At 36.4% G+C, this 17,239-nt stretch overlaps 1 protein-coding gene across 7 annotated transcripts in view; it reads right to left on the bottom strand.

The window, feature by feature from the left end:
- KLHL2 (kelch like family member 2) overlaps positions 1-17,239 on the bottom strand; it is a 60,405-nt gene that overhangs the window by 5,364 nt on the left and 37,802 nt on the right. For 3 of the 7 annotated variants that reach the window (XM_086746301.1, XM_086746303.1, XM_086746307.1), the window contains exons 6-12: positions 7,216-7,325; positions 5,646-5,762; positions 4,556-4,705; positions 3,535-3,652; positions 2,721-2,918; positions 1,854-1,955; positions 781-909 (exon numbers count right to left, since the gene is read on the bottom strand). In XM_086746301.1, the coding sequence (XP_086602427.1) occupies positions 781-909; positions 1,854-1,955; positions 2,721-2,918; positions 3,535-3,652; positions 4,556-4,705; positions 5,646-5,762; positions 7,216-7,325 (924 nt within the window). The other 4 variants (XM_086746300.1, XM_086746305.1, XM_086746306.1 and 1 more) reach the window with 4 other exon arrangements.

The raw sequence follows: 17,239 nt of genomic DNA, 5'->3' as shown, positions 1-17,239 counted from the left end.
AATACCACAGGCATTTTTTGTGTCTTTAAACATACATACTCAGAATCCCAAGAAGGAAAAAAAAAAATCCACAAAAAAAAAGAAGGGATTTTTAAGATTATAAGGAAAAAAATGGATATACCTGGGCTAAACGGTAAGGAAGGATAACATGTAGTAGCCTATACATATCCAAAGGATGCAAACACCAGGTGATGAGAAGAATTACTGAAGATGAAACAAAGGATACATAAGTGGAAGTAATAGGATGAAACCGGTAATACAAACTTAAGAATGAACAAGGACAAAATTTCCTGCAGTGAATCAGAATGCAGAACAAGTCCTCCAAAGAGGTGGAAATCTAGTCACAGTTCACATGTAAAGTCAACCTGAAAATGCTATTAGAAAAAAAAAAAAATCAGCCCTACACTGGCAAAGAGACATTTTTGAAGAAATGACATCTTTTCATCCTGGTCATGTAGATTTTGATACCTAGTATTTAGGTGATACTAAATTGATTGCCACAATGCATGCATATTAGTCTGTATGTTAAAAACATCAGAAGTTATGGGAAGAAGAGGAATATGGAAAGTATGAAAAAGCAAGGAAAGATATTTACTATTAACAGACTGAATCTTACTCTGTAGGACAGTTTTGTTTTTATAACCTGCAATATATCAGCCATCTAAGACTAACACATTCCATTAGACTCAGACTTCAGCTTACCTTTTATATTTTTACATACATTTTAAAACCACAAATCTGTCTCGGTTTTACAAGGATGGTTGATTCTTGTCCACTCACCTGCTCCGCTCCGTCTAGTGCTCATTTCTGCAACATAGGTCCACTCATTTGCATTAGCATCATAGCATTCTACTGAACTAAGGCACTGACGTGACGCCCCATCATAGCCACCAACAGCATACAGTTTACCTAGAAGGGTAACCAACAGAAGCCTACAAATTTCTAATGCACAGACTATACCGGTACACAGGTTGAGGAGAAGTCATCATTCTCTGAATTAGCTACTGATCAGTAGCTGTCATCAATCAGTTATTGAGTTTCTATTTTGTAAATAATTTAAGATAGTAGACGATGGTTCTTGTTATTTTTAGGATGTAAAAGGCAGGCAGTATCTAACAAGAACAATGCAAGTCAAAAGATTTTAAATTGCTGGCTGAAATACAAAAGGTACTTCACCCTGTTTTTAATTAAGAATTGGTCAAAAGCAAGCTAATTCAAGTATGTCTGACATTGGAAGCTCACAAATAGGCTTCCTAGAAATATCAAAAATTCAGATGAAAATTACTTGTACAGTCTGCATTTTCAGATCAGAAACAGCACTGGTTCCTATGCAGTTAAAACATGTGCCTAAAACTCTTCTAAGATCCAAGAGCTAGTGCAGGTCTGCATTATGCAAGCAACATCCAGGCTATTCACCACCAAGCTGACTCGAAAGTCAGCAGTTTTTTTGGACTGTCCTTGAGATCATCCCCAGCACGCAACCCGCAAAGTCAGCCACAGATAACAGAGTTGACAATACTGCAGTGCTACATCACTAAAGACCAATTTATAAGGTCATCACTTCAGTAATCATGCTCTCTAGCTTTGCTGACATGCGTAACCTAGAGCATGCATGCTTAGTGAGCTTTTCCTCAGCTGGCCTCCGGCACAGTTGAAGCTCTGAAATAAAATTAAAACAACTACACTAAAAGCTGGTCAAAACCAATTCAAGTGATTATGTATTGTTTATACCATTTGAATTACAAGGTTGAGCAAAAACCATAAATCTGAAGTATGTTTTCAAAAGTGAGAAAAGGCAGTAGGGCAAATTATTGCATTTCCCCCCTTCTGTTTAATATCATATGTCAGCTTACCTCCAACAACACCTACGCCAACACTGCTTCTCCTTGTGTTCATTGGAGCTACATGAAACCACTCATTAGTCTTTAAGTTGTAAACTTCAACTGATGATAAACCTAAGAAGACAATGTAACGTTATTTTCTCTAGAAATCTAGGTGCAACATACTGTCTACCTTCTGGTAAATTCTTCATATCTGAAAATTCATGTTCTTTCATTTTAAGGACTGTTAATTACCGTACAAAAGACACAACTGATGGCCATCAGGTAGCCAATTACAGTCAATCCATTCTTGCTCTCTGAAAATGGGCAAATTAATAAAAGCTTTTGTGGACCTCTGAAAAAGTCTTCCCTGGATTTTGTTCTTTCTTTTTAATTACATCACAATGCTCTCTCCTATTAGGTTTCAGTAATAGTTATTAAGAAAAAGGATCATCTCTGCACAAATGGCTTGAGGCATCTGTGAAGAGAATGAACAGTGTATGTCCAAAGCCTTCCCGCAGGTCAGAGAAAGCTGTTTGTAATCCTGTTCACACTACGAGAAAATGCAGAGGCATATTTCATATGCAAACAGGACAAAAGAGATTAGGTAATTTTTCAGCTACGTCTTCCAACAGTTAAGGACTCTGCCTACAGAAGGATACTGAGAGGAAACTTGTCAAAGATTCACTAGTCATTAAGTCTAAACTCTTAGACAGGAGCAAACAGTCCGCTGTTCACGTAGAAGGATGTGACCACTAAAGCACATTCCACACACCACAAGATGCCAGTTTGCCCTCAGGCTTGGCTTCATCCCAGCTTCCAGGAAAGAGACATTCAGATTTGATACAATTATGTCAAGAGTGCTCAAAGCTAATCAGCAGTGTATAAAGGCAAAAATACCTGTACTCCCATCAAATCCTCCCACAGCGTAAAGAAGGCCATTTAATACAGCTGCTCCCAGTGTACTTCTCCTGTCTTGCATATTGGCAACACTTGTCCACTGGTCCTTCACTGGATCATAGGAATCTACTGTGCGAACTCTCAAAGAACCATTGAAACCACCAACAGCATAAACCATGCCTCCCATGTACACCATTCCTACAGCAGGGAAATGGGGAGGAAAGATGAGAGTTTTAGTCTCTTTCTCAATTAATTTTTATTCCATACTAAGTATGTGGACACTTGACACAATTTACAGTACTCACTACACTATCAGGCTTTTGACAGTGTCCTAGAGCCAGATTTCACTCAGATAAAGCACGAGAAGTGCTGACACATTTTGTTACTAATAGCTCACATTTCTGAATATCATGCTTGCTGAATTTCTTCTTGCTTAGCTATCTCAGCTGCTTTAAGACCACATCTTCGGTATTGGTTGGTCGCTTCTTCACATTCTTAATCTCATTTAATAATAATAGGATATTTTAGTAGTGAAATTACTCATTATTGTAATACAGTAATGTTTAAATGTATTTATCCTCTGTATCTATGAGAGATAATAAAGCAGTTTATGCTAGAGATTACAAACTGAAGCACAAATTAAGATCCAGATTAGCAAGTAATTAAAATTTTAAGGATGATCACTGAAGTCAAGGCTTAGCCCTTCTCAGATACATATCTTAAGTACTGTTCCAAAGAACATATGATGCTTTATATAGATGCCTAAATTCCGAAGCATTACCAACTGCAAAAAAAAAAATCAGGCATCATTTACCTGCTCTACATCTTCTGGAAGGCAATTCAGCCACCTGATGCCACCGTTCTTCTTTAAAATCGTAGCATTCAACACTGCGAATTGCCTTTGGTGCCTGTCCTCCAACTACCATCATCAACTAAAAGGGAGATAATAGTATTTATTAATTATTTGCATATATGAGAGGACTTGAAAGATCAAAAAAGTGTTAACAAATAAAACAAGCTTCTGTACAATAAATAATTAAAGGATGGTTCTCCTAAACAAGAAATTTGAGTATTGCAAACTAGGCAAAATCAATTTTTTTAAAAACACATGCAATTTGTAATCATTGTATCCAGAGAGAAAAGCAGGAAGCAATTACATTTTAGGTAGAGCTGCCATGAATGGGGCAGATCCTGCTGTATCTTCACATCTTAATCTGACCTCAGGTGTGAGAACTCAACATCTATGATGTTCAGTGGAGCTGTGACCATCCGTCACAGAACAGCCTTATCTGGTTTGAGAGAAATGTGCTAAATCTGCTGAATGGAATCTCCTATTCCATTACTGCAGTTGCCATAATAGTAGTATGAGAAAACTTATTTACTTAATTGGAAAGAAGATAGTATCTGATGTTTGTTCTGTTTTCTTCTTCTAAAATGAACAAAAAAATATATATTTTGCTAAAAATTGAATAAATGCTGCAACTAAGAAGCATCAGTCTCTTTCAGGGTTTTGTGTTTGGTTTTGCTTTTTTTTTTTTTTTTTTTGTTAAAGAAACAGGCTTACTTCCTCTCTAACACCAGGCCTATTTCTCAAACGCTGAAGAACTTACTAAAAAAGTTTTTTTGGGGGGGGGAGGTGGTGGGAGGGGTGTAGGTGGTTGACTAAAACATCTATAGAACAAGTAGTATGGAGTACAAAGCTAATCACTGGTTATATTTTTGTGATAAATAATTCTGTTACAAAAATTTTTACTGGAGTACCCTAACTGATGGTCATGAAATCTGTTAAAATGGAGTTTGAAGAAATAAGTACATTGGAAAAATAAGACTCTTACTTTTGGAAGGCTAGCGGGTGTTCTCAATTTCGTTCGAGTGCTTTTCATCAATGCGCGTTGCTCAGTTGGCAGCAAGTGATACTTCATAGCTTCAATGAGGTAATCTTTACAAGCACTACTGTTCTTAACCAATATTTCTTCTTCAACTCTCTGTTTATTAATAGAAGTTTAACAAGGTCTGAGCATGTTAAGGAAGTAAAACACAACAATCTGAAATGTAATAAATCTTGTGTTATAACACATAAATGCAGATTACTGATTTTCTTAATTTTAGTTTAATCATAGACACAAATTTACATTATGGCAATAAGCAGTCACTGAAAAAAAATGTTGATTCTCTTAATTAGTAAGTAGAAGAAACAGTGTTAGGCAAGGCAAATCACTTCCTCACAATCAAGCATGTTTCTTGACTTTTTAAATACAGAGAGTACAGAACACTAAGGGGAAGCTGAAGGAGAAGAATTAACAAAGTAGTAAACCAACCCACAACAACAGGAAACCAGAACAGCAAAACAAACAAACAAACAAAAAAAATCCACAAAAAACCCACAAAACAATCCACATGGAAGAAATTAAGATCACAAAACCAGAATTTCTAAAATAAGCACCTACCAACCTATGCTAATAGTGGACTGAAATTTTCAATCTCAAATATTTGACCTGACACCTAAATGTTGAAAATTATTTTATTAAAAAAGTAAAGAAATTTTTCCTTTATTAGCAAGTCCTAACTAACTTAAACAATAGATTCATTTCTGAAACTTAAAAATCACTTATGAAAAGAAGTGTTGTATCATATTAAAAATGAAAGCTAACCTGATCTCAGCTAATTAAATCATTCAAATTACTAGTGTAGCATGACAAGTAGTCAGCCAAACAGATAAATTACTTATATATGATATCCTCTGTGTGGCAATCTCTCATTTGACTCTGTGTGGATGTGCATATATAACAGTGGCTATCTGTTTATTTTTACTATCAGTAACACACTAGATTACACTGTTGTTTAAATTTAAAATTATCCACCTGGCATTAAAAAAATAAACTGAAATGTTCACATGCATAAGAATTACTATTCCTTTTTGCTTACCTGAACTAAATATTCGCGGGAAAGCAAAGGCAGCCGAACATGCTCCATCAGGCGTGCCATTAGCTCCTGCCTTACATCTTTGTCATGGTTTACCCACGCTATCACTGCTTCAAATACCTTCCAGGAAACAAACAAATGCGAGTCCCTTGACTTACAAATTCAGTACTATGAAAATATCACGTGTGCCTCAAAAACCAAGTTTTCATTATACTAAAATTCCTAACGTGAGAAAACATGACAGCAGTTACAGCTCCCATTACTTCTATATTTACCCACTGCACAATTCTGAAGATGCAGTAGCCAGTCTCTTTTTAGATCACTCCTCTACTGGTGTTTCAAGGATAGCTGCACTACATAGACAAAACACAGGCAATAATTTCATTTATACTGAAAATCCAATAAAACTAGGTAAACAAACGCAGCAAGGATATTACAATCATCATACTTTTCTTCCTTTCTTGGAAAATCGACCTGCCACATCATCATTCAAATGACATATCATCGCTGAGTCTTACTAGGGAAGTGATCCCAAGCCTAGTTCCTCCTCTGTTGCACAGCAACTCATCATACACTAGAGCATTAAAACCTTAATTATACTCCACAAAAGCAGCATCACATGTGTCAAAATCAAAATGATAAAACAGGACCTTCAAGGTATTATGGGAACAGCAACACGACTTTGCTAGTTGCAGTTTAAGCAGATAGATCTTAGATTCAAAGCTTCCAACAGATTTTAACATGAAATATTACCTAGCCATAGAAATCAGCATTCAAACATGCTTTTGAATACAATTTAGCCTCATTTGAACAGAGATGTTAATACAACTATATACTCCTTGGAAAAAAAAGAAAACCAACATGTTTTAAATTGATCACAACTGGATTAAAAAAATGAATATATCTACAACTTGAAAATCATTAGAGGTTCAAAGAGATGCACTGGGCTTACTGAAGATCACAGAGTTTCAAAAATGGCTTTAAAAGAGCGAGATCTAGCTAGAGGAGAGCCAACGCAACTTAAACTCAAGTTTGGTAATACCGAACTACCTATCCATCTCCTTTGCAACCCACATTTGTTCAGTTAGGCTAAACAGCCCACATACACATACAGAGTTTCAATACTGTTGTGGGGCTACTGATGTTAAAGTTAGTAGATGGCATATACTTGTTCTTCAAGCTACTATTCTGAGTTATTTATCCCTTGGTAAACCAAACTCCTGTGTATGTGACTCGCAGCATGTGTTCTGTTTACTCTGCTTAAAGATGAGATGGAATTTCCCTTTAATGTAGTTTCTTTTTTTTTTTCAAAGAACAAAGAGTTATGTGATTTAATACAGTTTTAGGATTTTTAACAGTTGAGATTAATTTTTTACATCAGGCTGACAACACTTTTGGGAAAAAATCCTTTACTTTGGAGGAAAATCCTTTAAACATGAGCACAATACATGCCTAATTTCACTGAGGAGACAAAGAACGCATCCAAACAAGTGTACAAGAGCAGTTAAGAGCAAGTTCGCCCTCTCACCCCAGAGGATAAAAGGAATACTGGGTGGGATACAGATGGTCTTACCTTCTCTTCTGAGGCAATTGTGAGTTTGTCACTGGATATAAGACTGCACACCTGCTCCACACCAAGATTGAGGTATTCTTCACTAAGTACAACATCAGAAAAGTGCTGTTCTGTTTGGAGGAAAAGTAGTACTCTAACATACAGTGCTAAGGGTATTCCACAACAAGTATTAAAGCAGCAGGAGAGAAATAGAGGAAAACAAGTCAATATACATGCTATTTTCTAATGTCTAGAAGCAATACCTTAACGTAAAACATGTTATATAGGTTAAAGCTTGGTCTCATAAACAGCTTTTATATTTAAAGATTCTTAAAAAATTTTGAAATATTAAACCACATTATACTAAAATTAGCAATCACAGCAATTTAACATTTTCAGCATTGCTTCATCTCAGTACTTGTCCTTGACAATTACTTAAATCTCATTTTGCTACCTTTGTACACACAAATACAGCAAAAAAGATTCCAGAAAAAGAATATGCCCTCCATGCTGTTGACAAACACATTTTAAACTTGCAGTTCAACATGAACAATGGCTGATTCATTAGAACTAACCAGCAGTTTTGCAGTCTAATGTAGGTCAAATCAAACAACAGTTCTGAATACTGCTGCATCTCTCAGAGTTTCTCCAAGGTCATCAAAATATTATATATCACAATCTCTACAATGTGTAGAAGATGTGTAGTTTTTCCTCATTTTTTTAATGCCTCAACTTAAACAAAAGTGACAAAATTCAATGTTTTATCTGTTGAACCAGACACTTTCTTTTAACATAGAGCATGTATCTTTATCAAGTTGTCATTCAGTTTATTCAGTTGACCTCTCCCTTCCTTAAAGTTGTTTTTTAAGCCATGCTGTTGCCTAAAAAGTAGCTCCATCCAGTTAACTGTGATTTTTCCCCTCTTCAAATATTCTTGAAGTTAGAAGGGACAACTGTTACTGGGAATTTAGGAACTCACTCAAAATTAGAATAAGTAAAAAAAAGGTCAAACATGTTCAAACTAAATAACTTTTTAAAGGCTTTTCTGTTACTCCACTGGTGCCACTATGACAAATTGTCTTAAGCTGTTAAAAAAAAGTTAAAGAATGTTGAATGCTTCCAGATCATGAAGTCTAAATTTTTCAGGTCAGCTTTGCAGGGTACAACAGCTTTTTTTGCACCATGCTAAAGATTAGAGAGCATAAAAAGAGAAATCTAACACAGTACAATTCTTGTCCTTTATCTAGTTCAGCATCCTGTTCCTTGAAACAGGCAGCACAAATTGCTTCAGACAAAAGCCTAAGAACGTATATGAAAAGTAAGATAATAAACCTCCTCCCATAAAGGTCTCACTATAACCATGAAAAATTAGAGATTGGTAGCCAGAAGAATGATATTTTACCTTAACCACATTTTACTAAACAATGAGTTTAGTGAGATACAGTCCAGTCCCTGGAATCCAGTTAAATCCTTGACGTTAAGACTTTTCTATAGTAATAATGCCACAGTCTCACTGAACAAAAAGCCCCACATCTAAATTTAATACCCAGTTTACCATTAATCAGTTTTCAATTAATATTCCTATGTTCTAATGCTGAGTACAATGATAGAGAAAGTCACAACCTGTCTACTCAAAATAATTCAGTATTTTCTATTCCTTTTTAGCCTTCATCTCTATTTAAAGCAGACAGTCCTTGCCTTTTCAGTCCCTCATCCTACCAGCCTTTTCATTCATATAGTTGTCATCACTACAAGTCCCTCCCAATCTGCAGCATTCTCTTATGATGGACGTGTAGTATTTTCTGCCATATTTAAGGCAGTGGGAGATAAAGGATGAGGAGAAATACTGTTGATTTTTTTAACACCACCTTTCCACTCCTTACAAATCTTTATGTCTGCTTGCTTTTCAGACTACAAATATGCAGTTTCTTAAACTGAAGTAGAATTTTCTGAGGTCTGCTTATTGAAATAAGTATCTGAAGAATTTTACTATTTGCATATGGAAATAGCAATTGGGAAAGGTAATTTGCATAAGTTAGTTTCATTATAAACTCTAAATTTCAAGTGACGGTGCCACAAAACAGCACGCCTGACTGTACTCAGAAGCTGAGTTAGGAAGCAAGCAGAAAGGGGAGGCAACACTCATCCAAATCTCAAACAAATCTGAGATTCAGAAGCCTTGTTCGTCTTCTCTTGAGAAAGCTGATCCAACAGAAGATCACATCCAACAGGGTACACTTCATATACTAGAAATGCTCAGTTGATTTTATAGACTCATATACAAAAGTCTTGCTTTTTAAAAGTTGATTTAGATTTATGATGTGCTCTAAGTCAGAATGAAAGTGAGGCTGTCTCATGTTTTCATGCTAGGAAGATAACTGTAGAAAATCTGAAAAAAAAATAGACAGTACTTGAACAAAAACTGAAACTATTTTACTGGATGTCAGCCTCTGTGTTTAAATCATAAAACAAGGCACATGGCCAAGAGAAGAAAAGAGTGAAAAAAGAGGAGAAATTGAAACAAACTGCTCAGTCAATAACTACAAGCTCAGGTTCTCAAGCAATACCTGGAGAGAAGTCCTCAGCTGAATGAATTACAGAAAAAAGATAAATAGGAGAGTAGACTGCTCTATAAATTTTAGTAATAAAAAAAAAGAAGTAAGGTGAAATCACTTGTCTCTTTAGGACCAGATCTCTTGTTGTCAAGGAGAACATCTTAACTGACAGATAGATTGATAGAACATCTTAACTGTTGGCAGAAGACAATTGAAATTACAGCTAAATTAATTATTCAAAATAATTAGAAACTGAAAAAGAACAAAAGAAATACAAAAACACCAATTAAATCTGCCAACGGAAATTTATCTAAAGCTGTTTAAGCCTCGAAGATAGAAGGCATTATTTTATTATATATGAAAATATTGCTTATGAAATTCAAACTTTTTGCTTCCTTTTAACAAGAAGGATATCAGCATCTTTGAAATAATATGATTCAGTGCTAAGAGTTCCAAAAAACCCACTTAGATCCTCTTTTTCCAATAATTATGAGAGAAAAATAGTATTGGAAGTGTGTGTATTTTTTTGCCTTCTGAGTTAGGATTTGTATTATCCCATATTATTGCTCACATCCTGAAACATCAAACATCATGAAACCTACGACATGACTAACCATTTCATGCGTCTGTCCCCCGCAAAATCTCAAATTAGCTTGGTTTTTATTTGTTGCACTAGATAACACACTACTTTCTTCATTAATATCTGCTAGATAAGCAAACAGATAGAACTATCTGGCTGGAAGTTTTCATGAGAGAACAAAATACTTTTTTTTTTTCCCCCAAATAAAAATTTTCCACACAGTGTGCAACTTTAACAAATCTGTATTTCAATCCTGCCCCACTTCTTGCCACTTTACCCAGATGTTGAAGCCAGCTGGCTCACAGTCAGGCAGCCTGGAAACAAGCTGGCTTAGGAGCTGCAGAGGCTTGGCTCTCAAATTCCCACTTCCTAAGCAAGCAGAATCCTACTTCTTTATTATCAAAACTAAAATCTGCCTTTAAAAAAAAATCCCTTCCATTTTAGGACATTTCTAAAATATCTGTTCCAGTTGCATATGAAAAACAGATTTTCACATTTTTGCAACTGATAGAGACAGTTTCTATCTGAATAGCTAAAGATCTGTCCTTGTCTGCCCTGTACCAAGGATGAGACTTCAGCTTCAGGGACAAACTAAAAGGACAAAAAGAAAATTCTTAGCAGCACGAAAGGGGCTAGTAACAAAATGTTTGCAAGTATAATAAATGATGGCAGCATGGACAGCAAAGAAAGATAATAGGAGCTGTATAAGTACCACTTGTTGGTAATTTTCATCATGAGTCTGGAGAAGGGTATTCTACATACTCACAGCAAGTGCTTGACCTACTTCTTCTATCTAAAAGGCATAGCTGTTCATAAAGATAGTCACTAACTTTACATTTCTCAATTACATAGGCCGGAACACTACAACTGAAATCTGCACAGGATATTTTATGCTATATGTGGATTAATTTAAAAACTATTTCACTCATTTATATACTTACAGTCGGACCTTCTCTGGCTTAACTGCCTTTACTAAATGGAATAAACAAATTCAGAAGCAAAGATCTGCTGAAGTTCCCTCAGATTAAACATCTTTCAGAGAATCATGTCGAGGAAAAATAAGCCTGTAACCCATCTTTTCTCCATCATGTTTTATCACAGTGGCTGTTGTCAGTGTTTGCCTCCATGTATGACAAGGTTGAAGACTGCCTAAATTTCTGTTCCATCATTAATAGGCTTCAGTCATTTTCTGACATTTTTCTGAGGTGTTCCAGCAGCTGATAACACTTAATATCCACATCCAGAAATGTTTTTAACATTTTGTACACTTTCAGAAATCTTCTTCTAAAGACCTTCCCAAAGCTATATTAACACGTATCAAAAACATGACCAGAGCTTATCAGTGCCAGAGGCTGCAGCTGGAAAAAGGGGGAAAACCCTCATAATCCCTAGATCTCTTCATGACAGTAATGCAATGTATGTCAGTGTGTGAAACAAAATACCAAATATATCCAGTCTCATAAATGCCTTTTGTATGATTTAGGCCAACTATTTCTATTCCACAAAACAGCTGACGATATTTTTTTTATAAACTAAATGGAGTACTTGCATCTTTCTGATGGGATAATGCTACAAAACCAGATGGAACCTTGCTGGAATGTAGCTTCTTTCTGAGCTGATAACCTCTTGTTTTAAAGCAATGCAGAGCATGGGAGCTTGGAAAGATCTAACCCTTACATTCACTTAAAAGAACAATGACAATTTCTCAAGCAGGTGAAACAAAAATATTCAGCAAAAATTAGTTTTTTAAAAATATCACTTCAATTCACAGTGTCATGTTGTGATTTTTTTTTTGGCTTGAGACAAAAGGTCTTTGCTAATGGCCTAACATAAGGCAATGGTCAAGCAGAAACCCCAGCCCTGTTACACAGGGACAGGCAGAAGCTCTGCCACTTGGAGAACCAGCAGAAGCTAAACATTGCAGAATTCTTTTTTTTTTTTCCTAAATCTGATTTACTTGTCAATTTTATGCTTAAATAACTGCTTTTGAGAACACCGCGAAATTCATAGCAGCCAAGGTAACAGAAGCATAGCAACAGACGTTGCTACTCAGAATAGAATCGTAAGAACTGTTCTGCTAACTACATCCTCTCCATCTCATGCATACGAATGTACACAAGAATAGGCTACAGAAGACATGCATGCTTCCAAGTCTAGTCAGGGCTCAAAGTTTTAGACTCAGAGCACCAGAATCAAGAACGCTGTATCCCACAGTTAAGTACAATGCAGCAATCCCTGCTTCACAACACAGGCTAAGATTCCCTAACAAAAGTTTCTTCACCATCTCCTCAGCACAATGCTAAAAGCCAAGAAGGTTTGCTATATAAAGCTGGTCCTCAAAAGACACTTCTTCCACAGGTAATCCAATGTTTCCAAACCCGATACTGGCCTATGTGGTGAGTGGAAGTACATTATTCTTCTTTGGTTATAACTAAGAAGTATGTCAAGGCCTAAGCACTAAGCAACTGCCGCTTTACTCCAAGGTGGCATACTCCTCTTCATTAAAAGGCTTCACCAATCTATCTTCAGGTCATACATAACATTACAACAACTATAAAATGAACCATATTCTCAGGAAAAATTGTCATATGGTGAACTCTAATACTACGTAAAATGTATCCCAGACTAAAACTAAACTAAAGATGGACTAGCAGCACTCATGCCACATACTCTCTGTAGGAATCCTCACACAAGAAAGATGAGAGGTCTCAGCTGTACATAGTCCCTGACTGTGCAAGAGCGACAAGATCCAGAGCAGGGGTGCTTTCTGGAACATTACGAGAACAGGTAGCATCTCAGAAAGTTTAATTGCAACAGAAGCTCGCTCCAAGTAATCTCTCTCAATTGTCCCCTATTTTCAGATCTCTTCATAGGCATCACAGATGCATATAAATAACTCCCCTAAATTAGAGAAATCTCATGCTCTGCTACAAGAGGACCAACCGCACCATAGGATCATGAAGCTCCAATTTTAATGAAAGTGGGTTTTTACTCCTACTGAACGGAAGTTCCCAAGTTTCACTTTCTTAATAACTTATGATCTACATCATGCTATCATGCTATCCCAGAAAGGTGGTGGAGGCCCCATCTCTGGAAACGTTCAAGGCCAGGCTGGATGAGGCTCTGAGCAACCTGACCTAGTCAGGGATGTCCCTGCTCCTTGCAGGGGGGTTGGACTAGATGACCTTTGAAGGTCCCTTCCAACCCTAACCATTCTATGATTCTATGATCATTGTCTATCAGCAGAAGTATCTTCCTGCTGCTTTTTCCTAAATATAAAATAGCAAGTGTAACAAAAAAAAAAGACTGGGAGAAGTTAAACACCCAAATGCTTTTCATTTTATCTAGCAGGGAAATATTTTCACTGCTTTTTCAATCTAATAATCCTCTTCTGTACTCATTCTAGTTTCTGGAACCTTAATCCCAAAATGCCTGCTCCTGGGAGTTCAGCTGTGATACAAGGCCTAATTCTGAAATGGCACAGCCACCTATCTTTGGCTCAGACTTTTGAGAAAAATTTTTCAATTTTAAGAAAAAGCCTTGACAAAGAGCCATTCAAGATAAGAACAGGGGGGAAAAGAAGCTATGATGGCTGAGATACAGGCAGTAAGAGGCTTGAAAATTCAAGAGGAAAAACATTGACCTGAAAAATGTATAAAACTGTATAGAAGAAAATCAGGGAGTCAGCAGACAGAAATCCAGCAACAGTGAAGATCTGCCTGTTCAAAGGAGAAATGGAGGCCAACCCTTCCTCCCTGGGTGCTTTTACCAGCAGTACTAAGCATGCTAGCGCTCAGCCTAGTAGCTTGCAAGTCCCAGCAAGGACCAACAACTAGCTTCCTTCTCCTTTTCGTTGCTCAGCATCCTGCTCGCAGAGTGTCTCTGAGCACAGCAAAGGATGCCTGAACAAAATGGCCTTGAGAGGGAGGGTTACAAGTTGGACGCAGTTCCTGTGCTCCTAAACACATTTAACAAATATTGCACTCGTGGACTTCCCAGGGTCTTGGATTTTGTATTTCTAGAAACTAATCTATATAAATATTAGCTTCAACCACTAAATTGAACAAAGATCGCTTGTAAGTAACTGAAGTAGTTAAGAAGTTACCAAGGCATAGTCAAAGTTAGAAAGTAATAATTTAAAATCCAAAATTAAACAGTGGCTGTATCAAAATGTGTTTCTTAAAACATTAAATATCTGAACATTAACTCTAGTTAATAAATTTCAGCATAGCTTCCTATTGCATAAAAGGTCAAAAATACTATAGCATTTTGAATTTGATATTATATTACTCAAAGACAAAAAGATTCAATTAAAACTTTTTGCGTAATAGTCTAAATACAGTTATCCCAAAGTTATTCAATCACATACACATTAGAACTTCTCCAATAAGGTAAGCATTTCAAAAGCTAGTGCTTTCAAAAACAACCTGAATAGCTTTTGATTTTTAAAAAATTTATATATAAATATTTGAATACAATTTCACTAGACTAAAAACTTCTAAGTAGGGCTGATTTGGATACCTCAATTTCACACTTAAGACAGCAACCAAGGATTCTGTTGACAGACACCTAATCATATGAGTTTGCTGCATTTCTGTTTTTTCCTGAAGCATCCATTCTAGATAGAGATACTATCATATCCTGGAAATGGATTAAAAAAAAAAATCTATACTGGAAAACACATTTTCTAAGAATTAAGGCCACTGAAAGCATTCATCAAAATCCTTCTTTTTATGAGGTCTAAAAATTACTCAAGGCAATAAGAAGTCTATTATTTGGACTCAGACATATGAATTGAAGCACTTAGTGCTCTATTTCAGGAAAATCTTCAACTCTGTATGAATTGTTAATGATGCTAATTGGTCACTGTACATTTTAGAAAAGTTATGAAAAGCAATACAATCATTTGATTTTTTTCTGCAGCCTTATCAGGATATTTCACTTTTAATTCTCTTTTCTGTATTGCTCTCGCACTAAGCCTGACAGAGTTCTAGGGATTAAGGAAGGCAACGCAGAGAGTGCAATGCAATGAAGTAGCTCACACCCTGACTATGTACAGCATATTTATCTCAAGAGTAAGAACAGAGTGTGCATTTCTTTAAAATTCACCACACAGATACAGCAAAAACACAGTAGGAGTTGAGCTGGCAGCTCGCGGTACGGGCCAGCAGGACTCCAAGAATACGATGACAAAAAGGGAAGCACAGACGAAGAAAGTGCTTTCTGGAATCATTTGACAGAAATGGAAAGTGGTTTGATTACGGAGGAAAGAGAACGCTGGTTCCAAGAACAAAAGGAGTAAAGAGATATGAAATAAAAGATTCAAGTGAGGGTAATTCTGCTGAACTGGAAAAGCCAAGGATGAGAGGTTGGAATTTGATCGGCGGGGAAAAGGAATATTGGCAAGAGTAGTGAAATGACCTTAGCAGACAGAGAGGAAGTTATGGCAGAGATAAATTTACATTGCAGCAAAAGGGAAACGTGACATAGAGCAGCTTTGGTAGGGAGGGAAGAAACAAAATAGAGGAACATAAAACTGAGTAGTTGAGACAAAATGGTGGAGGAGAGAAAGTTGTCAAGTTGATGAACCTGAATAATGGGGAAAACACCAGTCACCAGTGACAGAGGAAGACAGGGAGAAGGGAAGGACGTTTAGAAGGAAAGCAATTCAGTTTTGCTGAACCTGAAGTAGAAATGAAACATCCAAGAGACACTGAAAAGATCTGTGACTGGACAGATAGTGCAAGCTGTATGGAAAGAGGCATATCTGAGAGTCACTCTCAACCTCTGACAATCCATGACTTCTGAATTTCCAAACAAATTTGTCCCATTCTCTGAATACGCACTGCCAAAGCTCTAATCAAAATGTACTGCTTCACTAGCTAGTAAGTGAAACCCTACAGAAGAGGGTTTTTTGATCACTGCAAAAAGATTCTATTAAAAAGTAATTCCTCAGCCTAACATCATCTCAACTCAAACATCAAGACCTCAACGCACTCTACACACAAAAAACCAGTAAGATCATTGCTACGTGAACAAATTAAAAGCCTTACTTTTGGTTAGAGTTATGCTATAAACTTACTAGCTTACACAATATTGTTTACTTTTTAGTAATCTACATTATGCAACCTTTCTTGGCAACAAGAGCAGTCAAACAAGGTTTTAATCCATTATGTTAAAAATTACCAGTTTAGTAATACTTTATCTGAAACTACATGTATATAAACTTCCAACAGCAAAAATGTATTTGAAATATAAAGAAAATAAAAGTATTTTAGCCTTCACAGAATCAAAGAAATGTAAGCTAGAAAGAACTTCAAATCATCTAGTTTTGCACAGACACGTGATTTAGATCAAGCTAAATCAGAAGTTAGTCTAATCAGGTTTTTTTACAGCTGCTTAACAGTGAAGAGTCCATAACTTCCACAGACAGCTTATCTGACCTGGATTAATTTTACAGTTAGATTTTTCCTTAATATATGAAACGACTTTAAAAAACACCTCACAAGTTAATCTTACTCATTCTCAGTCATTTTTACGCACAGGAAGATTTGCATTCCTTCTCATCCTCCTAGCATTTTAGTTTCTTGACTGAAAGGACTCTCTTCTCTCAGTCTTTGTCATAGGTCAACCTGTTTTCTTAGTATGTTCATGTTAGACTTCCTTGGATTCACTTCAGCCTGTTTGCATCTGTCAAAATTCGGCTTAGCATTTTTCCAGCTGAGGCCTCACCAGCATCAAGAAAAAGGGAATAATTCTTCTCCTTTGTCCCCCCAGACAACACTGTTGTTACTTCACTGCAGAATCAGAATTGCTTTCTCATTCACAACAGCAAGCAAAACAAGAACCCAGTTTTCAAAAATGTCAAGACTTGACATGAGCCAGTCCTCTTAAAGATATAAATAACACA

Source organism: Chlamydotis macqueenii, chromosome 4 (genome assembly GCF_036417535.1).
Source record: "Chlamydotis macqueenii isolate bChlMac1 chromosome 4, bChlMac1.mat, whole genome shotgun sequence".
NCBI classification, from domain to species: domain Eukaryota; kingdom Metazoa; phylum Chordata; class Aves; order Otidiformes; family Otididae; genus Chlamydotis; species Chlamydotis macqueenii.
The sequence above is the reverse complement of the archived record's forward strand: the minus strand, read 5'-3'. Positions and strand labels throughout refer to the sequence as shown.